The following is a 26,267-nucleotide window of genomic DNA, read 5'->3' on the forward strand; positions in this document are numbered from 1 at the left end:
TATTTTTCTAATAAAGCAAATAATACATATGACGACTTTAGTATCCTGAGTAATGGTAATTTATTTGTGGAGGATACCTTTACAAAAAGTAATTGCTCCAATAAACACTAATGAGTGGTGTGTTTATCTTAAAAGTTGCATGAACAGTTCCTGAGGGTACTAAGGCCAGATAAAGGTCTAAGGGTTAATCTAAAACACAATGCTTTAAGACCTGGTTCCTGGTGTCAGGAGGAGTTCTTCAGTATTTATTGAACATTCTTTCACTGTTTCCATCCCATTTCTTTGGCATTTTATTGCTTGCTGATACAAATTGTCCAGGGTTCAATAATCGAATGGAAGACTGAGTGAAGCATTCAGGCTCCAAGCAATATATCTTTAGGTGATGTATTTTCTAACACGTTTACCCATACTAGACCCACAAACCTGAAATCTCAGTTTTTAAGCTTACAGTTCTATTTAAACATTTTCAGATGGCATAATTAAGTTCTAATGAATTATTTTCTTTTGCTATAAGAACAAGCACAATCAAATGATTTGTTTAAATTGCAGAATTAGACTTCTGACTGTGCACGCCATTTTAACCAGTAATCCTTCTAAGTCACGTAGTTGTGGGATTGTTTTCTGCCTGTCACTACATGAAGGCAAAGATAAAACTTTCCATGGGTCGCTCTGTCTAAACAGTATTTACTCAGTCACAGCTGCTGCTCCCCCCACCAGTGTTTCTAATACATTTGTGGTGCAAAAAGGAAGTGGTGCATAATGTCTGAAACATTTGGCCATATATGTGTTGGTTACATTTATGGTACTAAATGGGGACTCAGTGGACTTAACGTGACCCTGCACTAGCTCTCCTGAGCTATTCGATTGGCCATACTTGATGCTTTGTGCCTTCCCTTTTCATATGTTTTGATACCGTCACTGACCTCTCCACATCTTCTCCCTCTTTTCTTTTCTTCCTCTTGCTACTTTCCTGTTATTTCTTACTTGTTATTTCTCCTCACTGTTAACATTGAGCAGTACAGTGATGTGTCACTCGGCTGAAATGAGCAGCATCTTCAGAGGAAGAGGTGAATCTTTTTCCAGTCCCCTGGTTCAGGCTCCAGATACTTGTCCTTGTCCTGTAAAAGGTCCAGTTCTGAAAATTCTTTACCAAACAAGAGTTATACAGGTGGTTTGTTAGAGTTTGTCCTTAGATGTCCTAGTTCTACCCTGTAGAGTAAATGACCCAGAGAAGAAGAAGATACAGTGCAAGTAGGGCAGTGGTTTTTACCTCCCTTTCCTTCATGGCATATAATTACAAGTCACCTCTTCATACAGTTCCTTACTTGTTCGTGAGTAATTTGGAGCCCTTGTGTATGAGCGGATCCTGGGACAGACTTTAAATCACTCCGTGACAGGTGGACAAGTGTCCATATGTACTGAGCTCAAACGTTCAGTCACCTGTTGTGACCCAGGGTAGTTGGGAGTTTGGATGTGCAAACATTCCCTCGTGAAATTCGGGAAGTACAAAGGCATGCAGAAACTATATGCACAAGTTGGAGGGTAGTGCTGGACAGTCTGGCCTCCAGTGTCGAATCATCCGGTAAAAAGGAGTTTATGATTTTTGGAAAATTTTTAATGAAAGGCTAGTTTTATGAATCTCCAGTCTCAAGTCTGCTTGTATAACTGATATGCTTTATTTTTCTGCCTAAGAATTTCCCTTGCATACATACACAGCAGAAAAACAAACAAACACAATTGTCTTGTTATTTCCCTGAAAACCCAAGTCCTCTTTCCTAGCAAGATTAAGTTGTCGACTAATCTGAGAGCAAACACTTTATTTTAATCTATCATTGTTTTCTGCCTGTGGGTTTAGCAGAGGTCAGAAAAAGAGATTCGTTAAAGTGATGGTGCATTTGTTTTTCCGAAAGCACATAATAAGATTAATGCTTTGCTAAAGAAAATAAAGAAATACAGTATTTCTTTTAATGCACTTCAGCTAAATAAAGTCTTAAAATCATATGCCTTGGCCCAGATGAGGTGTTTGCAGCATAAGGTACAAGTCGTATAATTTCTACTATCTGAAAACTGCTTAAATGAGCTCTCCTTCAGCTGTGGCATTTATTCCACACCTGAGGTGAAGTAACTCTGGCCCCTTCTCTGATGTAGAGCCATCAGTGAGCTGACTGCCAGTAGGTTTGTGCAAGTCCGTTTGCTTATATAAAGAACCCATTTAAGCTTCTCCACCCAAGAAATTCATGTTGATTTTGGATAATCCCTGGGCGATTTTATTCTGTAAAATAAATAAATAAATCTTCCAAACCTGTGACGCAGCCCAGCTCTCACATAGTTTGGACTGTGAGAGCTGTAGCATTTGTGTTGGGGAAACATTGAACTGACGCGGGGCGTGGGCAATTTTGTATTTGTCCAGAAGTAAAATAGGACGAATATTTCAAGACAGGGTGGCATGACGTTGGAGTTTCACCTGACAAGAGGGCAGGGTCAGTCGGTGATGAGGAGAGTTCCGCGTGTGGATTGCCGACCCCACGCTGCACGCTCATCCTCCGGTGTGGCTTCTCTAGGAGTAGGGCCAATGTGATTTGGTTTTGGCAACAAACCAGTATTTCAGAAGAAAAGGAAAAGTATTACACAGCTGAAACAATTCTCTGGAGTCAGCATTGGACTCACTTTCAGTCTAAAAGAGACATGAATGTGTCTATAACACAGGCCAGTAGACCTGGGAACCCGAGCGGCCTCACTCGGAGTGGTGCTGAGCAGGACTGTGCTGAGGAGGCTTTGGGTACCTCTGATCATCATCCATCCTGATTAACCCATCCAATTAAAAATCACTTCTGCAAACTCTGCCATCCCCTGCTGTCTTAAGGAAACTCTAGTGCACAGGCTTCAGTTGAGTATGCTCAAGTCCTAAGCTCAATTCTGGGCAAACACCAGGAGAAAAATGCCCTTATTTTCACTCTGCTCTTAATCCTCACCCATATCCTTCCTTGGGGTTCTTGCAAAAAAACCTGTTCTGAATAGGCACATCTCTGCTGGAATCAGTAATAGCGATGAATACTTTGCCCTCAATCTCTACGCTGGTGTTTATTAGGTAAGTAAAAATTAAATTAGATATCTAATGTCTTAATAATAATTAAATGTATTTGTCTAACATAGTTATCTACCTTAACTTGGAAAATATTGAGACTGGGCTAGGCTGTATTTGCTGTAGTGTTTATTAATTGCATTGCAGCAATGTTGAGCATCTCTGTAGCAGATACTGGATTTGGGTAGTGAAAAGCAACCATTAACCTCATGAGACTGAACAAGACAACTGAAAATTTGGTTTGCTTCTTGCTTGGTTTCTGGGGTCTTGTGAACCACAAGAAGTTCTCTAAAAGATTTATACACCTATTTTACCTCCTTTTCCCTACTTTAACCTGGAAATAAGCTGAAATTCTTGGAAAATCACTTATTTTCAAGAATTAAAGCTATGAATGGAATGTCAAACATTAAAAGATATGCTGATAAATCACTGGAGATGGCAATGCCTGAATAAAACAGTATAGAAATGATAGCAAATGTTTACAAGGGAAAACTGACTTGCTCAACTCAACACGTGGTAAATACTCAACACAACATGCTCTTTCATTTGTTGCTGTATCCAGTGGGCTGTTGTATTTCTAGTATTCACTGTTGTATGTGTTGTATATATACTCTTAATTAAACTTGCGATTTAGACAGCCCACTCCTGCATGAAGTTAAGCTGCTATGTAAATAAATAAAAAGCAGGAAAGACAGCTTTCGCTAAAAATAGAAACTAAGTTTAAAAACAATGTTTTGGCCTTAGGTTTTTATTTAGGGTTTCGGAAAACAGAATAAGCTTTTTGTTTTCCATTACTTGTAGAAAACCTAAAAGTAAAATATTAATTGTCATATAATTTTGCATTCCTTGAGTGTGTTTTATTTATTGAGTGTGTTTTCCATTTAGGGTAAACTACTATAAATTATGCTGGGATATGATCATTAGTAGTTTTAGTAGAAATATTAGTTTAACTGAAGAACTTCTTTGTTGTGACCTCAGTGGTAACAGTTTGAGCTCAGAAAAAAAAAGCCATCAGAACACATTCTTGAGCAATTATTTTGCTTTGAAAGGTTATATTTCATACAGACGATCAAAAAGGCAACACAGTGCCAGCCCACTTAGGCCACCATTTAATATCATCACTGTCAAACTCCTGATAACTTCACTGCCGTGGCGTTAGCAATTTTTAGCATTTGAGATTGCTGACCAATTGCCATCAAATTTGCTACACATAGCTTAAAAGACCAATCGGCCTTCATAATTTGACAAACGGTGTTTGCAGTTATAGGCAGTTAACTCCATAGTTAACACTTTCTCCAAGCAGGCACAAAACCAGCTGCACCTGAGATGGATTTGCGGTGCTACCTGACTTTCTCTTACAGTAGTTTTCTGATGCATTTCAGTCTTTTTAATGTGTGTGTCTTTACGGTATCTCTGCCTGGTAGATACTTTCTTCCGCATCTATTTCTCACACAGGGAACTGATGCAGAAGAAACCAAGTGGGAAGTTAAACACCTAATACTTGGTGGGCTGGTCAGGACTGTGTGTGCACTACCTCTGGTAGCTACTCCGGAGTTGTTACAGGTGTGTGGCCTTCGACAGGAATCTGTATACTGTCTGTAGGACCACGGCTCAGTAATGAGCTGGTCCCCATCATTTGTCTGAACCTTGCTGCCAGGACTTGTAGCTAATTTCAGTCTCAAGCCTCATTGCAAGTCAACATGTAAGGAGTGTAAAAGATCAGAGGTTTAAACTGGAGTATGAAATTGAGCCCTGAGATAATAGAATGGATTTAAGAGATTAAGTGATGTTATTACCAGTACATCTCTTTCAAATAAGCTATAGGAATACGTTCCTTTCATCCTTTTTGCCTCTTTTCTTTCATTCTTTTTTTCAGTATTTCTTCTTACAGTCTTTTCCATCGAGCTGTCCAGCTTAAACTGCAGTGGCGTATCGTTAGTATAGCTTTTAGTGTAGTGGATAGAGCACTTTTCCAGCAGATGAAAGAGCTGTGAACCCCCTTAGGTGGGGGAGCTTGAGAGCCAGGTCACCCACCTCATGAGCAAGAGCTGAAGATGCCCAAATTGCTCTAGATCCTTACAGGCACCAGATCATCCTTGTCTTGTTGGCTGGCCAGGAGGTGAGTAGCAAAGTCCTCATGGTAAGTGATTGCCCAAGCTCCTTTGGGAGGTACCTGGCAAAACAGGATTGAAATTACCCAGTAACTTAGAACCACGAAGCTCTAACTTGATCTTCCTTTTTGTAGCTGGATTGACAATGATAAAAACCTATAAATAGGGGTAGTTTATGTAAGTGCTAGTGCTCCTTGTTGACACATATGCATTTTCTATTTTTCTTCATTCCATGGGACTTTTTGTGCATCTTTATTTTGAGACAAGAGATTTTAGATATCTGAAGGTTCTTAGCACATGGTAACATATATGATAGCTTGTCTTGAGTGAAGGGACTCTCATTCCTGGGAAGTATTGCTATTGTAGGTCCTGATCTTTCGATGTAAAGTTGGATTGATTTAAGCTGATCCAATGCCTTGAGTTTGATCTTGTTCTGAATGAAGGGGATCACAGTGCTAGATGATTGTCCATGAATCTCCATGCGTTTTCATATCCTTCCCTGTTTCCCTACACATAAGGCTTCACATCCTGTACATCTGATTCATCATTCTATATTTACTAGTGGTGTTAAGTTAAAATTAATTTTTACGCTTGGTGTTGTAGGGGTTTTTTTAATGAATAAGTTTATTTATTTCAGAATTTTCCAAAGAAGTGGAAGAAAAAGAGATACTTGAAATTTCTATCATTAAAATGAAGGACTTTTTTCTTCTGTATTTCAGACACAGATATCAAAGAGCTAGAGGATGTTTTTGGACTTAACGGACAAGTAGAGCATAAGCTGAACTTCCTCAAAAAGAACGTATCAAAAGATATAAAGCTGGTACTGATTGCTCATTCTATTGGTTGCTACATCACACTGGAGATGATGAAGCGAGCATCAGAACTTCAGGTACTTTAAACGTATAGAATGGGAGTTATGTTTTTACCAAAGCAGTGCATATACTTGGCCTATGGGTAATGTCATGTCTTTTCTGTGGAAGCTCTATGCTGCTATACACAAACTTTCAGTTAAAATGAAATAAAAACTTTAATGAGTAATCTTCATAACATGTAACAAAGTAGTTTGAAGTAAAATAATGTTCTGACTCTGAATTTGGATGTTTAAATGCCCTTATAAATAATTAGGAATGGTGATAAATATATTTAGGACTTTCTTGTTCTCTTCTCATCTTTAAATAATGTATAAACAGATCACTAGGTATTTGGCAATTACGTTATGTTACTACACCCAAACTTGAGACTGGTTATGATTTTAATAGCAGCTTCTTATCTCAGGACAAACAGATTATTGACCATACATGAGGAAATGTACAGAAAATAATAGTATTATAAATTGTTAAGAATGTTGCTTCTAAAATTTAATACCTATGCATATATCATTGCTTCTGCAGCTTAGTCTTGGTTTGTGTAAGCTGATGAGAGTGAAAGGTGTTACTGCATGTTTGTGTGTGTCGGCGATAAGGGGGCTGAGGCAGGACCGTGTCCTTGCAACTCTGGAAATGGCAAACTGTTAGTGCTCAGTAATAACTCACTGCACTAGTGGTGATGAATGATACTGAATTTTTATTCTTAAGCATTCACTTTTGCTAAATCATTGCCTCTTCCTTTATATCATAAAATCTTAGTGGAAGGAAGTGCAGTGTTAGCATAAAGTCTGCGTTTAATATATGCATGAATAGGTTCTTCTGCTTCTTCACAACCATTTCCACTGCACATATAACTTTTTTTTCCTTTAAAGGAAACAACAACTAAGAACGTGAAACATGAGGTTAACTTGGTATATTTCCACATGCGTATTTCACTTGTGATTATAAACAAAGGCATTTTTTTTGAGAGAACTTTTATTACTGTTTTATCTTTTCAAGAGGGAGTGTTCTAGAAAATATCATATGCTGTAATTTGTCAAAAAAATATCAACTTTTCTTTGGTCAACATCTGTACAATCTTTTTTTACACAAATTATTTTATCTGGTTTCAATTAAACTATGAATTGTTGAGTAATTTTTTTACACCTGGCTCACTGGATGCTGGCAGCTTGCTATTAATCAGTGTTTTGAAGTGTAGGTATCTTTGGGACACTCTTAGACTGCATGGTGCGCTGTGTGCCTGAAGGAAATATATGACAAGCTACATTTAAGATGCATTTAACAATAGAAAATATTTGTGTAAGCCAGAGTGTTGTGCAACCTTTGTCCTTTTGCCAAAAATAAGTTAACTGCTAGGTTTTATAACATATGAAGTGTGATAATAAGAAACTTGTGTTTCCATCTCTCCCTTTGTTTTTACTGGAATATTTGATTCCCACAAGATTTTGAGCACATATGTGTATTTTAGTAGCTAGATCATTTGATTTTATTTTTGTGTAGTTCTTATGTGATTTTTTTTATTACGTGAGTTTTGGTTTTGGTCTTAAATTCTCTGCTTTAAGAGCCTTTGATTGCTTAGAGTTTATTATTCTGAGCTAGAGGTTAATGTATTGTATTTATTGTTCAAATAATTCAGTAAATGTATATATTTGGAGTGTACATCTAGCAGGTTTGACTTTTGTTACCCAATTTAAAGCCCTTTCATAATCTAACGAAATATATAATAGACTAGACTGTCCGTCTCTTGTACGATGATGAGGGAACCTAATGAACTCGAGCTGGCATGTGTGAAAATGAGAAAGTCGTCTCCTTATCTCTCCTTGGTTGCTCTTCAGCTGTCAGTTTTGAATGTTATTAATTTATTGGGCCCTCATGCTCTGCAGGTTAACGGGCTACTGTATTTTTTTTTCTCAAACCTCTGTGAAATAATGCTTTCTTATTTCATTTAAAGAGAAATGAAACAGGAATTACCAATTTACCCCAGGACCCCATCCCTATTTTCCTGTTGACTCTCAGGGAAGTTTCTGTTAATGGTTTCTTCAGGAGAACCCTTAACACAAACTTAGTCTTAGGTTGATGCCTTTCACTAAATCTGATTAGTAGAGAGCCACGCAGGTTACATCCATACCTGTGGGGCTGCTACGTGGGTTTGAATACTAGGCCAGCTGTACAGTTTTCGGCCTAGTCTTTAAGAGACTTTTTGGCCCAAAACAACGAGTGACTCCCAGAAGACCCTGGCATGGACTTGGTAGAGGCCCAAGAGCATTCCCAGTGGGTGCAGACATCCTGTTTTGAGGCAGGGAGAAATTCAGCCGTGTAGACACAGACCATCCCGTGCCATCCTCGTCAATGGCAGGACCAGGCAGTAGTTCCTGGCCGGTCTGTTTGCTGGCACACGTGTAACCATGAACACTTCTGAATTGTCATGGTGGGAATCAAATCATAACAAGATGCACCCCTTTGTGGGAAGAGGAGCATCCAGAGTTTCTCAGACTGCTAAAAAATTTTGTCACTGAGAAGGAAAAATGTTAATCAGCCTTACTCTGTAGAGATGGAAAAATACAATAATGCACAATTTACTTGATACTCGGTCTTAACCTCATGATCTTCTTTGCTCTTTGTTCAGCCAGCAGAGCTGAAAAATGAAGCTGAGTGTTAAAATTATTTTCTCAGTTGTTGGAGCTTGAGCCTAAGTCATAAATATGCTACATCCTCCAGGCATTCTCTTCTAAAATACGAATCCTTACTTGGAGGATTTCCTTGTGCTTTGCTGGCAACACTACTGAGTGTTTCCTAAAACACTCCTTTTGATCATTAATTTTATCCAAAGATTGACACATTTCCTTGCTAATGAAATTCAATCTGTTACAGCATTAGTCTTTCATTTGCAACCTTGCTTTTGAAATGCCAGGACCTTTGCGGTAATAAATTAACACTTATTAATGAGCAAAACTATCATACAATGTAAACATTGGTCTTCCCATGAAACTCATTGAGGAGGAAGAATTCAAAACCTCTGAGTATGTATCAGTTTAAGCAAACAAAATCTCTGTAATATATAATTCAAAACCATGCATTGCTACTATGTCTCAGTGATGCCAGTGAATACTGGGTATTGCTAGAACTTGGTTGATTTCATAAATAATAGCTAACAAAGCGTAAGTTGGAATAGTTGTGCATAAAACCAGTTCATACCTTGAAACCTTGTCACATCATTTCCATGCACATGATCATGTGCATCTGCCTTATCTTCCCTTCACTGTGTTCTCTTCCAGACAGAAATGTTTTGGTCTGTACTTTCTTTCAAGAAATCTGATGAGCATAACAAAATAACAGTTCGCATTTAACGATTCCGCAAACTTATACAGTAGCATAACCATATTTTCATGTTTTTTCTTTTGTCCATAAATGAATTGCATTCAGGTCTTTCACTTGAGGAGCTACAGCTTGTTCAGGATCTGGTAATGTATGTAGCTTAGAAGGTTTCTACAATGTGTCTTATTCTTCTGACCTGTCAGTAAGCGTCCAATAAACAACCTTTCTTGAGTTAAGCAAATGTTTATTTATTGATGACTATTCTAAATTATTTTATGATTTATAAAATCATATAAAATCATATAAAATTCATGCCCTTTTATAAATAAATTAAACATGCCTAACAGGAGGTACTAGGCATTTTTTGTTAGCCTCTTGAATTACTGCAATTGGCTATGTGTCTATGCTCTTGATTTTCTGTCTGTTTAGACAGTTTCTAATCCATATATAAATGGTTCTCTCATTATTATTATTCTTATTATTAGTCATGGGGATTGAATGACCTGAAAGGGAAGCATTTTGTTGGAGCTTTTTGAATATAGTTATTTTAGATGATGTTCCTATATGTGCATGGTAGCTGCATTTCTTTCTTTTTTTAAAATTTTTTCAAAATATTTAGTTAAAAAGCACAAGAGATTTAATCTATAAAGCATTATTGTTGTTACTTCTGATGTTAGAAAAAGACAGAAATATATTTTATTGTTCTTTTTGAAATTTAGCTGGTAATAGTCTTCTGTCATTCCAAAGTTTCTGTTGTTTCATTGTTAGTAATGGAGTCTTTTATTTCCCGTGGTGCTCCTCTAAATCACACACACCTTTAAGCGTGACATATGTAGCCCTCATTTTGTGGTTTCATACTTGAACCAAACGGCCATGCTCCATCTGTTGTGAACAGCTTGCTTGGAAATATTGATGGCCCACAGGTACACAACAGAATGACAGACGTCTTGACACTTTTAGCTATTTTTTGTTCTGTTGTCTAGAAATCTACTTCTTCTCAATTGCCTGCAGCCCTTTGCAACACAGCTTAGTGGGAAAAGATATCTCTGCACATGACCTTTCTGACATAGACATTGATTGGGTTTTGAAATTTTAGAAATGCTCTTTTCTTTGCCATCTCTTGGCCAGGGTTTGCTTATCTTCATAAATTACCTTTATCTAAGGAAGCAGTTAGTTTTAAAAGAAACTTTACTAAAACAGCAAAAAATGGCAATATATAGTTTGCATTGCAATGTATCTTTGTATGCAACATAAAATGCAAGAAATAATTATTTACTTGTAGAAGAAATGAAAGACATGTCTCTTAATGTGTGAACGTCTACCCATAAATACGGTTTTGCAGTAAGACATTGTGAAGTTTAAAGCAAATTAGCTATTCCTGAATAAGTCATGTTAAAACCTTCTGATTCTAAACCAGATGTCTTTTTCTGATATAGCTTAATCTATTTTCAAAATATATTAAGGTAACGGGTTTGAATGTATTCTAGATTTGTTCTGGACAAGAGCATTCACACAAGAAGTTATTGTGGAATATTTTCACATTTAGGTATTCTTTATTCAGTCTTTATGTTACCAAATCTGTTGGTCAACATTAGTTCTGTAAATTATCAAAGCTTTTCCTAAGTTTACTGGCACAGATAATCTTTGTGAAATAAAAGTTTCCTAAAGACAGAAGGTTCAAGTAGGTGTCTTTTTTTCTTTTTCAGATCTATCAGTCTCCCAAGAGCTAAACTAGAAAAGGAGATAATTTTATTTTGCCAGTGTTAGCAAATGCATAATAAGCCATCATAGCAAAGAGATCCCACCTTCTAAATGAGTTGGTTTCCCATCTTTTTGTGTGATAAGAATAGTTACTTATGGAGAGGGAGAAAGGAGTGTGTAAATTGTTTTGTAATGGTTTAAAATCTTACTTGAACAAATACTAGGTTGTCTCACTGGTGCCTTTTTGCCTCAAATAAAGTTGCTTCTTTTGTCTCTGGTTAACACTTAGCTCCTCTCTTATGAAATACTGGGAAAGTTCCCCTTAACTTTAGTGAAAGTAGAATTAGACCATAAGAGGGAGAGATATGTTGGAATGGAATGGAATGGAATGGAATAGGATAGAATATAGAACAGAATAGAACAGAATAGAACAGAATAGAATAGAACAGAACAGAACAGAACAGAATAGAACGGAATAGAATGGAATAGAATAGAATAGAATAGAATAGAATAGAATAGAATAGAATAGAATAGAATAGAATAGAATAGAATAGAATAGAATAGAATAGAATAGAATAGAATGAATATTCCAGTTGGAAGGGACCTACAATGATCACCTAGTCCAACTGCCTGACCAGTTCAGGGCTAACCAGAACTTCAAACATGTTATTGAAGTCTTTGCCCAAATGTTTCTTAAACACTGACAGGCTTGGGGCATCAACCACCTCTCTAGGAAGCCTGTTTGAATGTTTGACCATTCACTCTGTGAAGAAGTGCTGCCTAATGTCCAGTCTAAACCTCCCTTGGTGCAGCTTTGAACCATTCCCACATGCCCTGTCCACATCGCCTCCTCTGGAAGCTGTAGAGGGCAATGAGGTCGCCCCTCAGCCTCCTTTTCTCGAAACTACACAAACCCAAAATCCTCAGCTGCTCCTAGTAAGACATACCTTCCAGCCCTGTTACCAGCTTATTGCTTTCCTCTGGACGTTTTCAAGGACCTTCACCTCCTTCTTAAATCGTGGGGCCCAGAACTGCACACAGCACTCAAGGTAAGGCCACAGCAACGCTGTGTTTGATGCCCCCCAGGCTGGGTTTGCCCTCTCAGCTGCCAGGACACATGCTGCTGGCTCCTGTTGAGCGCCTGTTGACCGGCACCCCCAGCTCCCTTTCTGCAGGACTGCTTTCCAGCCACTCTTCTCTCCATTTAGAGTCATGCCCAGCTTTACTCCATCCTAGAATTACTCTGCTAAGTGATTTATTGTGATACAGAATTCAATGCAGCGACCCTTTATGTGAATAATTTGTTTTCATTTATGTTGAAAGTCTGATTATGAATTTGGGAAGCGCTTTCATAATGTCAGGAAAGAGTGAAGTCGCCATGATCTTGAACACGGGCATTTCTATAAGAAAACAAAATTCTTTAGTATAAAATCACTGGAAACCCACAGGGACTACACGATTAAAAGAGGGAGATTTCTCAATGGTACAGGAACTGCTAAGCATGTCTGACCTTTGCGATAATAGGGGAATCTTTTCAGCAGCATGAATGGATGAGGGAAAGGCTGTGTGAAGGCAATGACATTTGTTCCATTCCTGTTTTGCTGAGATTAGAAGCTATATATGTGATCCAACAGCGGTGGTATCATCATTACAGAAAATATCTCCTCAAAGAACACTAATTTAGCAGATTCTGACTTCTTAGAAGTTGTAGTGCATTTGAAAATAGAAAGAAAATGAAATTATAAAAGTACCTGAGATAAACAAGTATATAATTTTTTGTCCCTTTTTTTGAAAGTTTTATTTAACATAATGGCATGTAATTCAAATGTTGATTACCTAAATTATGTCACAGTACTTTTAACAAAGTCAGTTTACATAGTTGTTGTCTGAGTAAATTCACTTCTGATGACCTCAACTGATGATTATAATGTTTAAAATATACAAATATATTTTTTACCACCTTGCATGCTCTCTTACAAAAGTAAGCTTGTCTCAGATCTTTTGAAGAGTACAGTGAGACTGCATAAAATAGAAAAATTGCTAGAAGATTTCCGAAGAGAGAAGATGTCTTCTCTCGTGTAGAGGATTATGCTTTGTATACCTGTGTGCCAGGATGTGGTGTAACCAACAGCACAGTAGAAGCTTGAATGAATGTCCTTGGTTTGTGCAGCCTTGTGTTGATCTGTCCTTGCTGAGAACCATTTGCTCTTGGTTCCTTGATGACTTGCAGTGCTGAGTGGAATATGGATATGTGGTTATGTGTAGCAGTAGGGATCATGATCTGGAGAAACCGAATAGAGAAATACTATTTTTATATGAATTTCATGTTGCTTGCAAGCTTAAATAATAAAGTGAAAAAAAAAAAAAAACACAAACAACATAAAAAATAAAAAGTAAAAGACTTACCGTAACACAAACCCAGTGACAACATTCGCAAAATTATTATGCAGGAAAAAAATAGATGGCTATATTTAGCAGACCTCAGAAGGAAATTGGTACACATTTCAAAGAAATGTGTGTCTTGTGAAGAGCGCTGCACATTTCTACACCATAATATAAAACTAAACTAAGTCTGATGTATTTTTCTTCTTTAGTCCGTCCATTCCAGGTAAATGAGCTACATATTAAAAAAATAAGCAAACAGCATTGGGCTGAAACACATCCCCCTTTAAGAGTTGAGGGAGTAAAAAAAAAAGGAATCTAACACAGTTTTGCACAGATTTAATTGTGAGTCTAAGTTCAACTGCCTTCAGTGAGACGTGTGTTAATTTGACTTTACAGATGACCAGCTTAAGGTGGTCACTGAATTGGACTATTTCTTTAATAAACGTATATTTTTGACAGTTCTCTCTATCAGTTCTTGATAGAAAGGAAGCCTTTGAGAGCATATACAAAGAAGCACAGGTGGTCTGAGCCAGCAGTTATACTAAAATTTGATTTAGTTGGTGATATACACATTGCAGAGGCTGCATAATCCACCTTGCAACAGATGACAAAGTTCTGACAGGTACGTTCTCTCAGTGACACCTCAGGCAATATCAGTACATCTAGCGGAATAGCCAGTAAAAGCAAGCAATGTGAACTTGGTGCATGTGCAAACATTGTGCAGCTCTCCTATTTGGACAAAGCAAGACTTAATGCAGATGATTTATTAAACCTGACCAAATAAAATAAATAAGATACTGTATTTTCGAAGCATCAAGGAATTTTCTATAAAGATTTATGGGGAGATTTTTTTTTAAAGAGGCAAAAATGGAAACAACCATCATGTGAGAGGTGAAGACAAACATAAAACCTGTCTTTGGGGTGGGAGTCTGCAAAGCAAAGAGCAATAGTGGGTGAGTTCACGGCAAACAGAGATTTATTAGAGAGGTACTGACTTTTGACTGAGACACTCATGAAAGGCCACTGACCTGAATTTGAAAGCTCAACAAAAGTCTAGAACGTTGTCGGCGTAAGGCTGATAGCTCTGGAATGGGGTTGAGAGTGTCAGCTCACCCAAGAGACCATTAGCAACCATTATTTTCTCTGGCTTAATGACAGACTCTCTAATCCTAACGGTCCCAGTCATATTATTTCATGCATGTCACCACTAAAATAAAGCTTAAAAAATGTAAACTGTAAGAAAAGGCAGCAATCAACAGGCAGATGGGATATTTTTGTATAACCTTCACTGGATGCCACCTTTGTAAATAGGAGCAGGCACTGTCCAGATTGCCACGTGCTGCATAGGTCTGCCTGATGTTACTCTTCCCTTCACAGACAAACAACCCACCTTGTAATTTAGTGGACAAAAGAATGTGAAATATCTCAAAGGTACAAAAAAATTTTAGTAAAGTTAAACTGTCATGAGCAATAAACTGTTGAAGGTGGCGCGTCTTCATTTGTAAAAATGCCTGAGGGCAAATTAAATAAGCCTAAGTGGTATGAACTATCAATTATCAGCCAATAACTAAACCTATCAGGAACTGAAATGTGATTAACAACTTGAGAACAGCCTTCAGTCATGCTATGAAGATACCTGGCCATTGTGGCTTTGTATCTGTCTGGTTTTCTGTTCTCTGCTTTCTTAAGCAGAGGAATTAGCTTTTAATCATACATGGTGTCGTCTGTTACACATGATGCCATCTTCTGACTCTTACATTAACCAAATATGTTGTAGTCAACAGTATATAACTGCCTGCTAGTTAACAGTCCAATCCCCTCTAAAATGAGATAATAAGATTTATACTTTAATTTCCCCCCCCTCCCCGAAAAAAAAAGGGAGAGAGATTAAAAAGTAAAAGAGATTTCCAGAGGGCTCTACTTTTTATATCTGCCCTGTCTGCAAACCAGACTTGTTCTTCCTTGTAACTGTGGTAGTAGCAAGCAAGAAACAATGAAAGGTGAGTGTCAGGTTACTAGCATATAATGATAAAATTCTGGATTTTTCGGCAACAAAGCTTTAAGATCAGGAACATGCAAAATTTTCAAAGTTTCCTGTTGGGAAGGATTACCTGTTGAACTATACCCCTTTTCAAGACCTTCTTTGTGGTTGACATCTTAAACTTGTCAACCAAAACCTAGAGTACACCGAGGACGCATGAATGGAAGCGTTGGGTTAGGCTTATGGTGCTCGTTCAGCCTACTGGGCCAAAGCTCGTGCCTAATTATCTGGTCCAAAGAAAGCTTTTTGGAATTAACTTTGACTTCAACTGCTCTACTTTATTCTGCTCAGTAGTATTTTATGCCATGTTTCTGTTATATTGTGTTACTACACCATGGCTCAGCTCGTCTCAGCCACATGGAAGCTGTGGTTCGTCATATTGTCAACACTCAAGAAGGGGTGGCTGAGTTGTGGGTTTGCCTAGTTGAGTTTGGTATCAGACCAAAAAACGTCAGTATAGAAAGTCAGTTTAGAAAAGAAAGAGCTTAAAGATTGCAATGTGACAAGCTTAAGAGTAGATAAAAAAGGGATATACATTAGATTAAACAAAACTCATTTTTAAATCTGCTCTTTTTGTATCTACCAAATACACACCAAAGACTATGCACTGTCAGTTTGTCTTATCATTTGATTCCTATATGTCTCTCCTAAAAACAGAAATACATATATCAGAAAGATAAGGTACAGTAAGTATTAAAGCTCTGTTTTGCCTTCTGGAAAAGTCTTTTGAAATATATCTATAATTCATTCTTAATACTGCCTTATATGTGTTTTGAAAACAACTCATTTCTGAACAGTGCTGCCATGTATATACATAGCATAGCTTGTGTGTTTTTGAAGTGGGTGAAGCAGGTAGATGTCACGGGCTCAGTCCTAGAACTTTATGGGAAATACTGGGTTACATATAGTTCAGTACTTTTTAGAGTCGGCAAAACTTAGTCCAGAAATGTTCAAGATTATGGTTGGACTCGATGATCCTGAGGGTCTCTTCCAACCAAAATGATTCTGTGATTCTATGATAAGATCAAATCAGATTGGTAAATAGTAGAGTGATAATTAAAAGCACAAGTGCAAATTTAATGAAAATTTGTCTGTTGCAATTAAAAGACAGGCTTGACAAAATCAGCAGCAGTACATCCGTCAGAACGTAATTACCTAACATATGAATACATTTCAGGTTTTCACATGGATCGCATTTTGAAGAGTGAGGATTCAGAGTCAATAGTGCTATTGCATCAAGATTAGCTTGTTTAGCTCACAAACTTGTGATAAGGCCTGAGGAAAAAATGAATTCCCAAGACTTTCTGAAGAAAATCGTGGTTTTTTCATAGTGTTCACTTCAACTTCTATCACCTTCTTTGACGTATTTATTTTACTGCTCAGTTGAATATAGAAACAATATGAAAATCAAGATTTTGGTCTGTGATGATTGCAAGTAGGAAAACATAAGTATAATAATTTTGATTGAATTTTTTAATAACATTGTGTGTATTTATTCCGCTGCTAATGAAACATCTGATTTCAGATGTATGTAGTCAGAATTCAAATAAGCCTATAAAAATTATTTTTTCTAGGAAGTTAAAAGACATTAAAGTAGCCAAATGTACAAACAGAAAAGGAAGAAAAATAAACTGAAAAACGGACTCTGTGATCATTCATCAAGAATCCAAAGTAAAACATGAGAATGAAGAGGAAATTAAGGACTAAAAAGAAAAAGATGGCTAGAATGGTAAATGGCAGAATAACAGGATTTATTAAGTACTGTGGATTTTTACAGATTTGTTCATAAAATCTTGTTATTTTGAATCTCTAAAAATTTGGATTCATATTGTAATAACAAAGTGAAATGATTCCATAAAAATGAGGGAATCGTAAGCACATAACAAGAAGTGAATTTCAAAAACAATTAGGATTTATAGCACGTTTTCAAAAGAGCTCAACACCCTTTTGAAAGCCAGATTTCCCAAAGAACTTTTTATGCTGAATGGTGAGATCTTCTGAAATTCTGGCTGCAGGTGTGTATGCGCAGTACTTGAAAATCAGAGATCCGCTATTTGGAGAGCTGGACTAAACAATCAAAATTCAGTACCAAGATATGTCACACAGAGCTTAAATTTGTTTTGTTTTTCTACTGCAATTAATACGCTTTTACAGAAGACAATACAGCTAGAAATCAGCAGTTTTCATGCTAATTCAAAATTGAGTAGAAAAAAACGCAAAAGCAGAGAATTAAAGAATTGTTCATGAAAGGAGCATGTGAAGGGACAAAGTGGAATTTTTGAACATAGACTTTGCAAACATGTAGTTAAACTTTGAGCATGGCTATAACTCTAGTAACCAATACCTGTTCCTAGAAGCTCTATATTAAAATGTAATTTCACTGGCCATCCTGAACCCTTAACAAAGAAGTTGATCAGCTCTTGCCCCTCTCTCATCGTATGTGATCATCTAGCAGTGGGGAAGGACTTGGCTTGGATCTCCTGGTTGGAAGAGATTACTTAGAATGGACAGTGCTTTAACTAAAAAATATTCCCTGCTCTGGCATATTGTTAATTTGACCATTCTCTGTGGTTTACAGTGGAGTCTAAGGATGCTCGCTTTAGAAGCTAGAGTGGAAAAATGTGTCCTTCTGCCTTGGCTTCTGTACCGCGAACGGTGCGTCCCGTTTGAAGAGTTCACTGCTGGAGTGGGAGGAATTGGAAAAAGACACAAAGTTTATACAGAACAGTTATAAGATCTTGACCTTAAATCACACATTCACTGCATTTAGGGTGTTTCTAAAGTTCAGATAAATACTAGAGAATTTTCTTTTCCCTGTCTTTTTAGTATTTTTTTGATTACTGATTATTTTAGGGGAATTTTTGCCAGTGCCACAATGTAGCAGAAACTTGAGGATGTGTTGAGTGACTGTACACCTATGCTTAGAGAATTAAATCAACCCCTAGATTTCTTCCTAAGAATCACTCTCTATGCTCTTATGATGTTATCTTCAAAATGAAATGTAATAAAGTCCACTTCCTTTTCCTTTTATTTCAACCTATTAATATTTGAAATGCTTGATTTCTGTTGTTTGTATGCAAGTCTGTTTAACTGTGAAATTAAAAAGAAAATCATTGGAGTTTGGTCTTTCATGTGGAATTCAGTGTTAAGTATACATTTAAGCGGAAGTCCAGGAACCACAAATGTATTCAATAAATTTGTTACCTTTGGAGTCCTGTAAGAAAGTTCAATTAATGTTAACGGAAATATGCTTCTAATAACTTTGTTACAACATTGCTAGTCACTGGAAAATTGTAAGAACATTCCACTCCATTTCAAATTCCAAAATGAAGCATAATTTTGTATAAGGAGTAGAGTTCACTGTGTCCTAATTGTTATTGAAAACATTAAATTTCTGCTTCTTTATTTTAGAGCAGCAGTATGACTACTGTAAGTCTATTTTACTGAAATGAAAGGTACAAACCCCAAATCTCAATAAATATAATTTGAATTATGATATCTAATGGGATCTGGCAGAGTTCAGACTTTTTATCCGGCATTGGCAATAGAAAGATATTCTCCAAATTCATGTTCCCAGTTGCACTAAAAGGATTTCTACCCGATGACCAGTTTTATTTCTGTGATAAATTAGATACGATAATTTTGCTCTTTTAGCAAATTCCTACCTATATTCCATTTGTCATAATAATTAAGGCTAGGAGCAATCTGTAGTATTGCGAAGCAAGGAATTTTGCATTTTTCCCTATTATTTAAATTGCTTATAGTTCTGGGAAATGTAAGGAAAGTATGGAAAAACGAGCTGACTGAGAGAATTCCTCACTCTCTCCTCTCTTTTTCTCTTCTTCTGATACCCTGACAAGATTTGGGGGTATAAGTTCTATCTTGAACCTCAAATATTACTTTTATCTTTTCTTCCTTTCACAAAAATACAAGGTTTGGCTGTGAGTTCCATTTCTTCCCAGTGTATCATTCCTGGCTCGCTCATCCTTCTGTTCTTCACTGATAACACAAGTCAGGACTTGTTCTGCTCTTCTCCTTCAAAGTATGTCATTAAATAAGCCACTTAAAATGGTTAAAATGGGAATGAACAGAACTCCTGACATCATCTGTCAGTTCAACTTTTCTTATCTGTCTACTAAGCCTTCTAGCCAAGGAGGGCTGTGGGCTTGGGTTGACTGGGTGCCCTTCAAAATATCTTACATGGAGCACTTAAAAATAGAAGTCCAAGAATCTCAAGGCTCTGATGGAAAATCATGACCTTCCCTTTTCATCAGCAAAATGAGATTATAATTGCAGGACCGGTTTCTCATTCACTTTCTTCAGCCACTTTTCCTCACACAGAATGAGTTGTTGTTGTATGCTAGGTATGGTTACACATACTGTGAAAGCAGTTGGTTCAAGACAACAGAAAGTCCGATTCTTAATACTTCTTTTGTTGCTGAGCCATCTCTCCACTTTAAGGGCATGTTACTGGTCACTGTTGGGCCAAGGCCAATTGTCTGAGGTTCAACAAGGCCAAGTGCCAGGTCCAGCACTGGCGAGGCCCCACCTTGAATCTTCTCTTCAGTTTTGGGCCCCTCAGGACAATAAAGACATTGAGGTGCTGGAGAGAGTTCAGGTCTCTTCTCCCAAACAGCAAGTGATAGGACAAGAAGAAATGGCCTCAAGTTGCGCCAGGGAAGGTTTAGATTGGATATTAGAAAAAATTTTGTCAGGCATTGGACCAGGCTGCCCGGGGTGGAGTCACCATCCCTGGAGGTGTTTAAAAGACACGTAGATGAGGTTCTTAGGGGCATGGTTTAGTGCCAGTGTTAAGTTAATGGTTGGACTTGATGATCCTAAGGATCTCTTCCAACCAAAATGATTCTATGATTCTACGGTTCGTCATACGTAGTGTCTCAGATCATGTCTACAAGGATCGCATTTACCAGTCTGTGTACCATAAGGGTACCTGCAGATGCAATGCAGTGATCTCATGGGAGTGCTACACTGAAAAAAAAATCCCACCATGTACTTCCAAAATGAAAATGGAAAGAATTTCTCCTGGAAAGTGGCAGCTGCTTTCTGACATTCATGTAATGGGAGCAACTGAAAGCTTTATGGTGTGTAACTGTGACACGGCATTCCAACATAAGCTTCTCCCTGCCCTTCTTCCAACCAATAAACTATTCTTCCTCTCTTTTCACTCTCACCCCTCCTAATCTTCTTCTGTTTATATGCTTTAATCATAATAGCAACAAATCCATCCCTGCTGGTATTATCACACCGTTGCAAATTTTGGCCGTCTCCTCTGGCACTTTCCTTGTAGATGGAATGATATTGCCCACTTTGATGGGGCTTAATTCTCTATGTAAAATACTGCTCTGTCAATGAATATTTTCTCTATTAAACTATTTTCAGGCCAACAATAAGATACAGATTTTTGGGAGAACACTTTTCTCATTATTACCTTAACCCATAAAAAGGCTTTTTCTTTTTTTTTTTTTTTCCAAACATTTTGGGCAAGTCTTCAGTTACCTAAATATTTGTAGTACAGAGTAATTTGCATTTCAGCCCTGTGAGACTAATAAATGTAATGAACAGTCTGTGTGTTTAATATTTTTAATATTTTTAATAATTCACATATAGTTCAGTATGTAGAGCTGACCTGCTAAGAAATAGTTTGCAGTGTCTGTAGAGAACACTTCTGAGTTCTAGCCTTTTGTATGTTTAGCAGAATTCTGGGCTTCATCTGGAAGTACTTCTTACTGGAAAATATTTCAAGTAATGTGAAACAACAGATTATTTTTTCCTGTGCTGTGACCCACTTGTAAGGTGAGGTCGGGATGGTCCCTCTCCTGTTGCCATTAAACAGTTTTCAGCGTTGGAAGTCAGGTATTGCAGAAGATACTGACAACCTTTTGAAAGGTGTGATTGAAAGCACATTGATTTCGAAAGGAATTGTGAAAGGTCTCCATCAAGGTCTCAGTCCAAGAAGTTGTTCTGTAACTACCATGATAAGTGTTTAAAGGCAGCCAAGGTCTTGACCTGTCTGTCCAAGAACAGATAAGAGAATCTTGGTGGAATCACAGAGGACGAGAAGCGTTCAGCAGGATATCGGCCGCGCCGCGGCCTCCTTATGCCTCTGCCTTTTCATTTACTCTGCCTGTGACCAGCCACATCTTTGGCAAAGTAATTTCTTACTCTTGGAAACTGAAGTTAGATACTACCAAGATTTCCACGTCTCTCACTTGGTATTGTCATCCCATTTTAGTTCTTCTGTAATTAAACTCTGCAGAACAAGTTTTAGTGTGCTCCTGATAACATCAAGCAAAGTTACCACTGCAGAAATCTGATTCCCATTTTAAAAGGACTCTTCATATGGCTTGTCCGATGAGTTTGGATACAGTATTCCAACATATAAGGCTCAGAATCAAATTTATTCTAAGTCAGTGGAAAGTGGCCTTAAAGTAGACATAAATTTAGTCACACCTCACCTTGGTGCAAATGACACTTGAGCCTACATGCCTAAGGTCGTAATCATTGAACCCAGCACTGTATTCGTTGTTACACTGAAGACTACAGTTCAAAATACAAATACATTAAAAAAATGCTGGTCCTTGAATGTTGTTTCCATCCAAGTGGAACTGCCAGGAAGCACTGGAGGCTTGGGGCAATTAAGATGTACTTCAAATAAAATTGGATAATGTATGTTAAATAAAGAGGGTGCCAGGACAGGGAAAAGCTTCGTGATCACTGTAGAGCATTTTAAACAGATGAGAATATCATCAGGGAGAATCTGCAAGAAAATATTATAAAAATAAACCCAAGTTTTCGTTCATTCGAAAAATGTGTGGTTTATATATATTTGAAAATAGTGTGTCAAATTCAGATGTCGAATGAGGTATAATTTATATGATAATATTGGATATATTGAATGTAAGAAACTGTAAGTTAGTATGCACTCATAAATGGACAGACTGGGAGAAAGTATAATTTTTAAAATGCTGTGGAACAGGTACATTAACTTTTATTTTCAAGGCATCCTACTAATTGCTTTTTCTGCTAAATTCTTACTTTTACGACATAGAACAGAAGCAAAGCTGTTCTAGATACACAGCTCAATTAAGGAGACTCTTTGCTGCTGACAAAAATTCATTGTAGTTCTGGTGGTTTACATAAGGGAGTCCATCAGCTAGGACGTTGAGTTTTTCTGCTTTCCTGGCATTGAATAGAATCAGCTAAAAGTTAAATGTCTGCGTGTATCTTAAATTACTCCTGTCTTCTTTTATCAGGATAGTCTGTAAAAACTACAGCACAGCTTAGCTGCCTGTGAGGTGGTTGGATATATTAATTTTACTTCTGCGTTTCATTAGTAAGGAATAGCATGGCTGTTTGTTGCTGGTCTATGTGCCACAGCTAAAAGAATGCCTTCAACTAGCTTGTCCCAGAAATGGTGACATAGGCAAAGGATATACCAGGGGCAGAGTATGAAAGCAGGACATGCTCCTTAATGTTTTTTAAATAACATTTCTTTGATTAAGTCATGAAAAATAAGGAAAAGATTTGACATTGTGAATAAGCCTGTAGAGTGGGGAGAGATAAAAATTCTGCATACTGTTTCCTGAAGAACCAATATAGCGGATACTTCGTGTGTGCGTCTAAATAGAAATAGCTAAAAACCCTGGTTATATGATTGTTTGAATTTATGTTACCCTGAATTCAGCCTGTTGTAGTCTCCAAAGTTCTCTCTTTTGTAATTCAGAGCGATGAAGACATATCTAAGTTGCCCAGCTCCCTTGAGGTCAGTGATAGTCATGAAGTTCTGTAGAGGTGAGAAGGGGACTGGGTTGTACCTGCGGTCACACAGGTCTCTCTTACACACTTCGATAATTCTCATTTTGCCTGTTTTGTTCGAATCCAGAACAGGAATTGAGTTGGATTGAATTGAATTGAATACCCCAATCTATTAGACTATGCTATAAGTAATTTTAACTACAAAAACGTGAAATTAAATATGAACACAGGAAAACACATCTGATGTCAAGAGGCAGAGACATCCCTGACATCAGACAAAGATAAATGGAAAACAGAATTCAAACATGAAACAGCCCTTATCACAGAGCCAGCCTGAGCTGAGGATGTGATGCAACACAATATTAAGGCAATATTGTTTTGCTAAAAGTATGTTATGAATTTCTAGTTGCTCTGCTTTGCAGATCTCTAGAGGAGACATTGATTGGAGCTTGGCTACCGCTTCTCCCCTGCCTCGGTTCTTGCTGACTGTGCTCTAGTTTGACCTTTGAGTGACAATCTGGCAAAGGAGCAAGAGTGGGAAGGTTGAGAAAACAACCAGCTAAGCAGAGGCAGCCTCATCTGTTTTACACATATTGTAAGAGTTAAAAGTCTGGATGTGCAGGAGAGGGACTTAAAAATATTATCTTCATGTTCTCTGTACTTACTGTTTCTTATACATCTCGTGAGCCATATTTGCACAGATAAGGTTTAAGAAGAGCCTGCTTTGCTCCCTGGATGTGTGGAGAAACAAAGTAAAGGGCTAAGGGTCTCCATCAATGCTCTTGTGAAGATAAATGACATGTGTCATCGTGTAGACAACTCGCACACATTTTAGTTCAGCATAATATGGTTTACAGGACATAAGTGCTGCATACAGGCATAAATGCTGTTGTACAAGGTAATTTCCAGCCAGCTGTGTTCCAGAAAGAGGAATTCAGACTGAAATAAGTAGAGGGAAAGCCTAGGAAGATAATAAGGAAGCTAAATTATGGGAGTAACTCAGGATATCTTGACTCATTTAACTTCGTTAAAGAGAGAATGTGTATATGAGTGCCTTTATAAACATTACAAAGAGTAAATACAGAGCAAAAAATAGAATTGTCATGCAATTATCAATTATGTTATATTAGAATGCAGTACTTCTATAGGATCAGATGGATATAAATAAATTCAGGAATTAGAAACTGATTTCTGGACTTGAAAATATTAAATCTGAAGTAATCATCCAAATAAGTAACAGCAAGAAAACTATGTTGTTTTTAGTGGATGTGAGCAGTTAATGGAAAGGACTGCAAAAAAAGGTAAGAGAGTACATTTGTTATGGTTGCTGTAGTTTTTGTACCATGTGTAATTATCTAAGTTCATATATGTAAGTTAAATATTGTAAATGTCATCTATATATATATATATATGAGAAATTTATTATTAGTGGTCTTCCCCCTGGTTGCCCAAGAAATATGTTTTGCCCTATGTTGAGATACAGCTTCTGTGGCCTCAGTCACCTTCCATGGAAGCAGTAAAGATTGACCGCAGGTGGACAGTATATACAATGTTCCCCATAATACTGAAAATGTTGTAGATGGCAAGTGGTCTGTCTTGTTTACATGCTCACAATAGAATTAATCAAAGATTTGAAATTACGAAGAAATTCTCCATCAGCACCAATCGCTGTATTTTGTTTTGATAACATTTTCTGTTGGCTGAAAAAAACCCTTTCCTGGGATTTTTAAAATATTTTAATTTAATTAGTTACATATCGGAAAAGGGTGCCCATGCCAGTGGTAGCGCTGTGCGTCTGCCAGCTTCTTGTCCTGTGCTGGATCATTGGTTTCGGGGATTTGGATCTTTTTCCAAAGCATTGCAAAATATGTTATTGAGTGCTGAAAGATTTCTTGTGGCCTGATGGGGAGGACATGCTGAATGGTTATGGACTGAATTGGAGAGAGTTCTTTGAATTAGAGAGAAACATTTTTTCTGTAGTGTTCTCAACTTCTTCATGTTTCATTCTGATTTTTTTGGAGGAGTGGTAAAATCTTTGCAAATCACGTTTGATTGATTTTCTCCTCCTGAAAGGGTATGTTTCTTTCCTGAGCATAACCACTCTGCAAAGATGTGGCACGCTTGCTGTATAACTGAAACATGCTTTATTTTCTTTTTTTTTAATGCGGTAACATTAAACTACACTGTCCTAGGACGGTGTAGTTCCTTGAGAGAAGTGAATGTATAAATAACATTATCAGGCCTTATGTTAACTTTTTTACAGCTTCCTGATGTAGTGTTCTGGTTTTGGAAAACTGGAGTGTCTGTCACATCCATGTAAGGTGGGCTTTCTCTCTCTCTTGCACCGTTCCTATTGGTAACGGTTCTGCAGTTGGGACCTTACAGCTTAGTGCAATGTAAACTTTAATGCCAGCACAGACTTCTGATACCTGCTTTAGCATTTGAATTCTTTCATTTCTTTCTATCACATCTACTTATATAATTTGTCCTACCCTAAATGCATCCTTTGCATTTATAGCCCTTAAAAAATTGTGGAATTATTGTTCTCCACCCCATTACCCTTTTGCTTTCATTATGCCAAGCTATTCATATTCTTCTCTGTACATTCAGAAATGTAATCATCCAAGCCCTTCATTAATTTTATGCTGTATTTATGGGTGGCTTTTGGTTGAAATCTTTCAATTTAACATGTACAGCACGGAATGCAATCTGCATTGTCTCCCAGGAAGACAAAGCTTCCTTTGGCATTTGGGATGTTTCCTCACTATATGGTAACATTTGCTTGCAAAACTTCTCTCTTGCTTGCTTTCAGCACCATTTCATATTGCAAACTTGCATATCATTTGCTGTTCACCATCTCCCATGTGTCCTTTCAGCTCTGCTACTTGCCAGGTTTTTTCCCACTTGTTCATGCTTTAGATTATTTTTCCTGGGCATATTTAAAGATAGTAGCAGCTTCTGAGTTGCTTCTGTGAGCTGAAAAAGTACCA

General features: G+C 37.4%; 1 protein-coding gene across 3 annotated transcripts in view; it reads left to right on the top strand.

The window, feature by feature from the left end:
• LDAH (lipid droplet associated hydrolase) overlaps window positions 1-26,267 on the top strand; it is a 128,231-nt gene that overhangs the window by 50,643 nt on the left and 51,321 nt on the right. For all 3 annotated transcript variants that reach the window (XM_065631273.1, XM_065631272.1, XM_065631274.1), the window contains one exon: window positions 5,913-6,082. In XM_065631273.1, coding sequence (XP_065487345.1) covers window positions 5,913-6,082 — 170 coding nt within the window. The remainder of the gene's footprint in view (window positions 1-5,912; window positions 6,083-26,267) is intronic.

This window comes from Caloenas nicobarica, chromosome 3 (genome assembly GCF_036013445.1).
Source record: "Caloenas nicobarica isolate bCalNic1 chromosome 3, bCalNic1.hap1, whole genome shotgun sequence".
Lineage (NCBI taxonomy): Eukaryota > Metazoa > Chordata > Aves > Columbiformes > Columbidae > Caloenas > Caloenas nicobarica.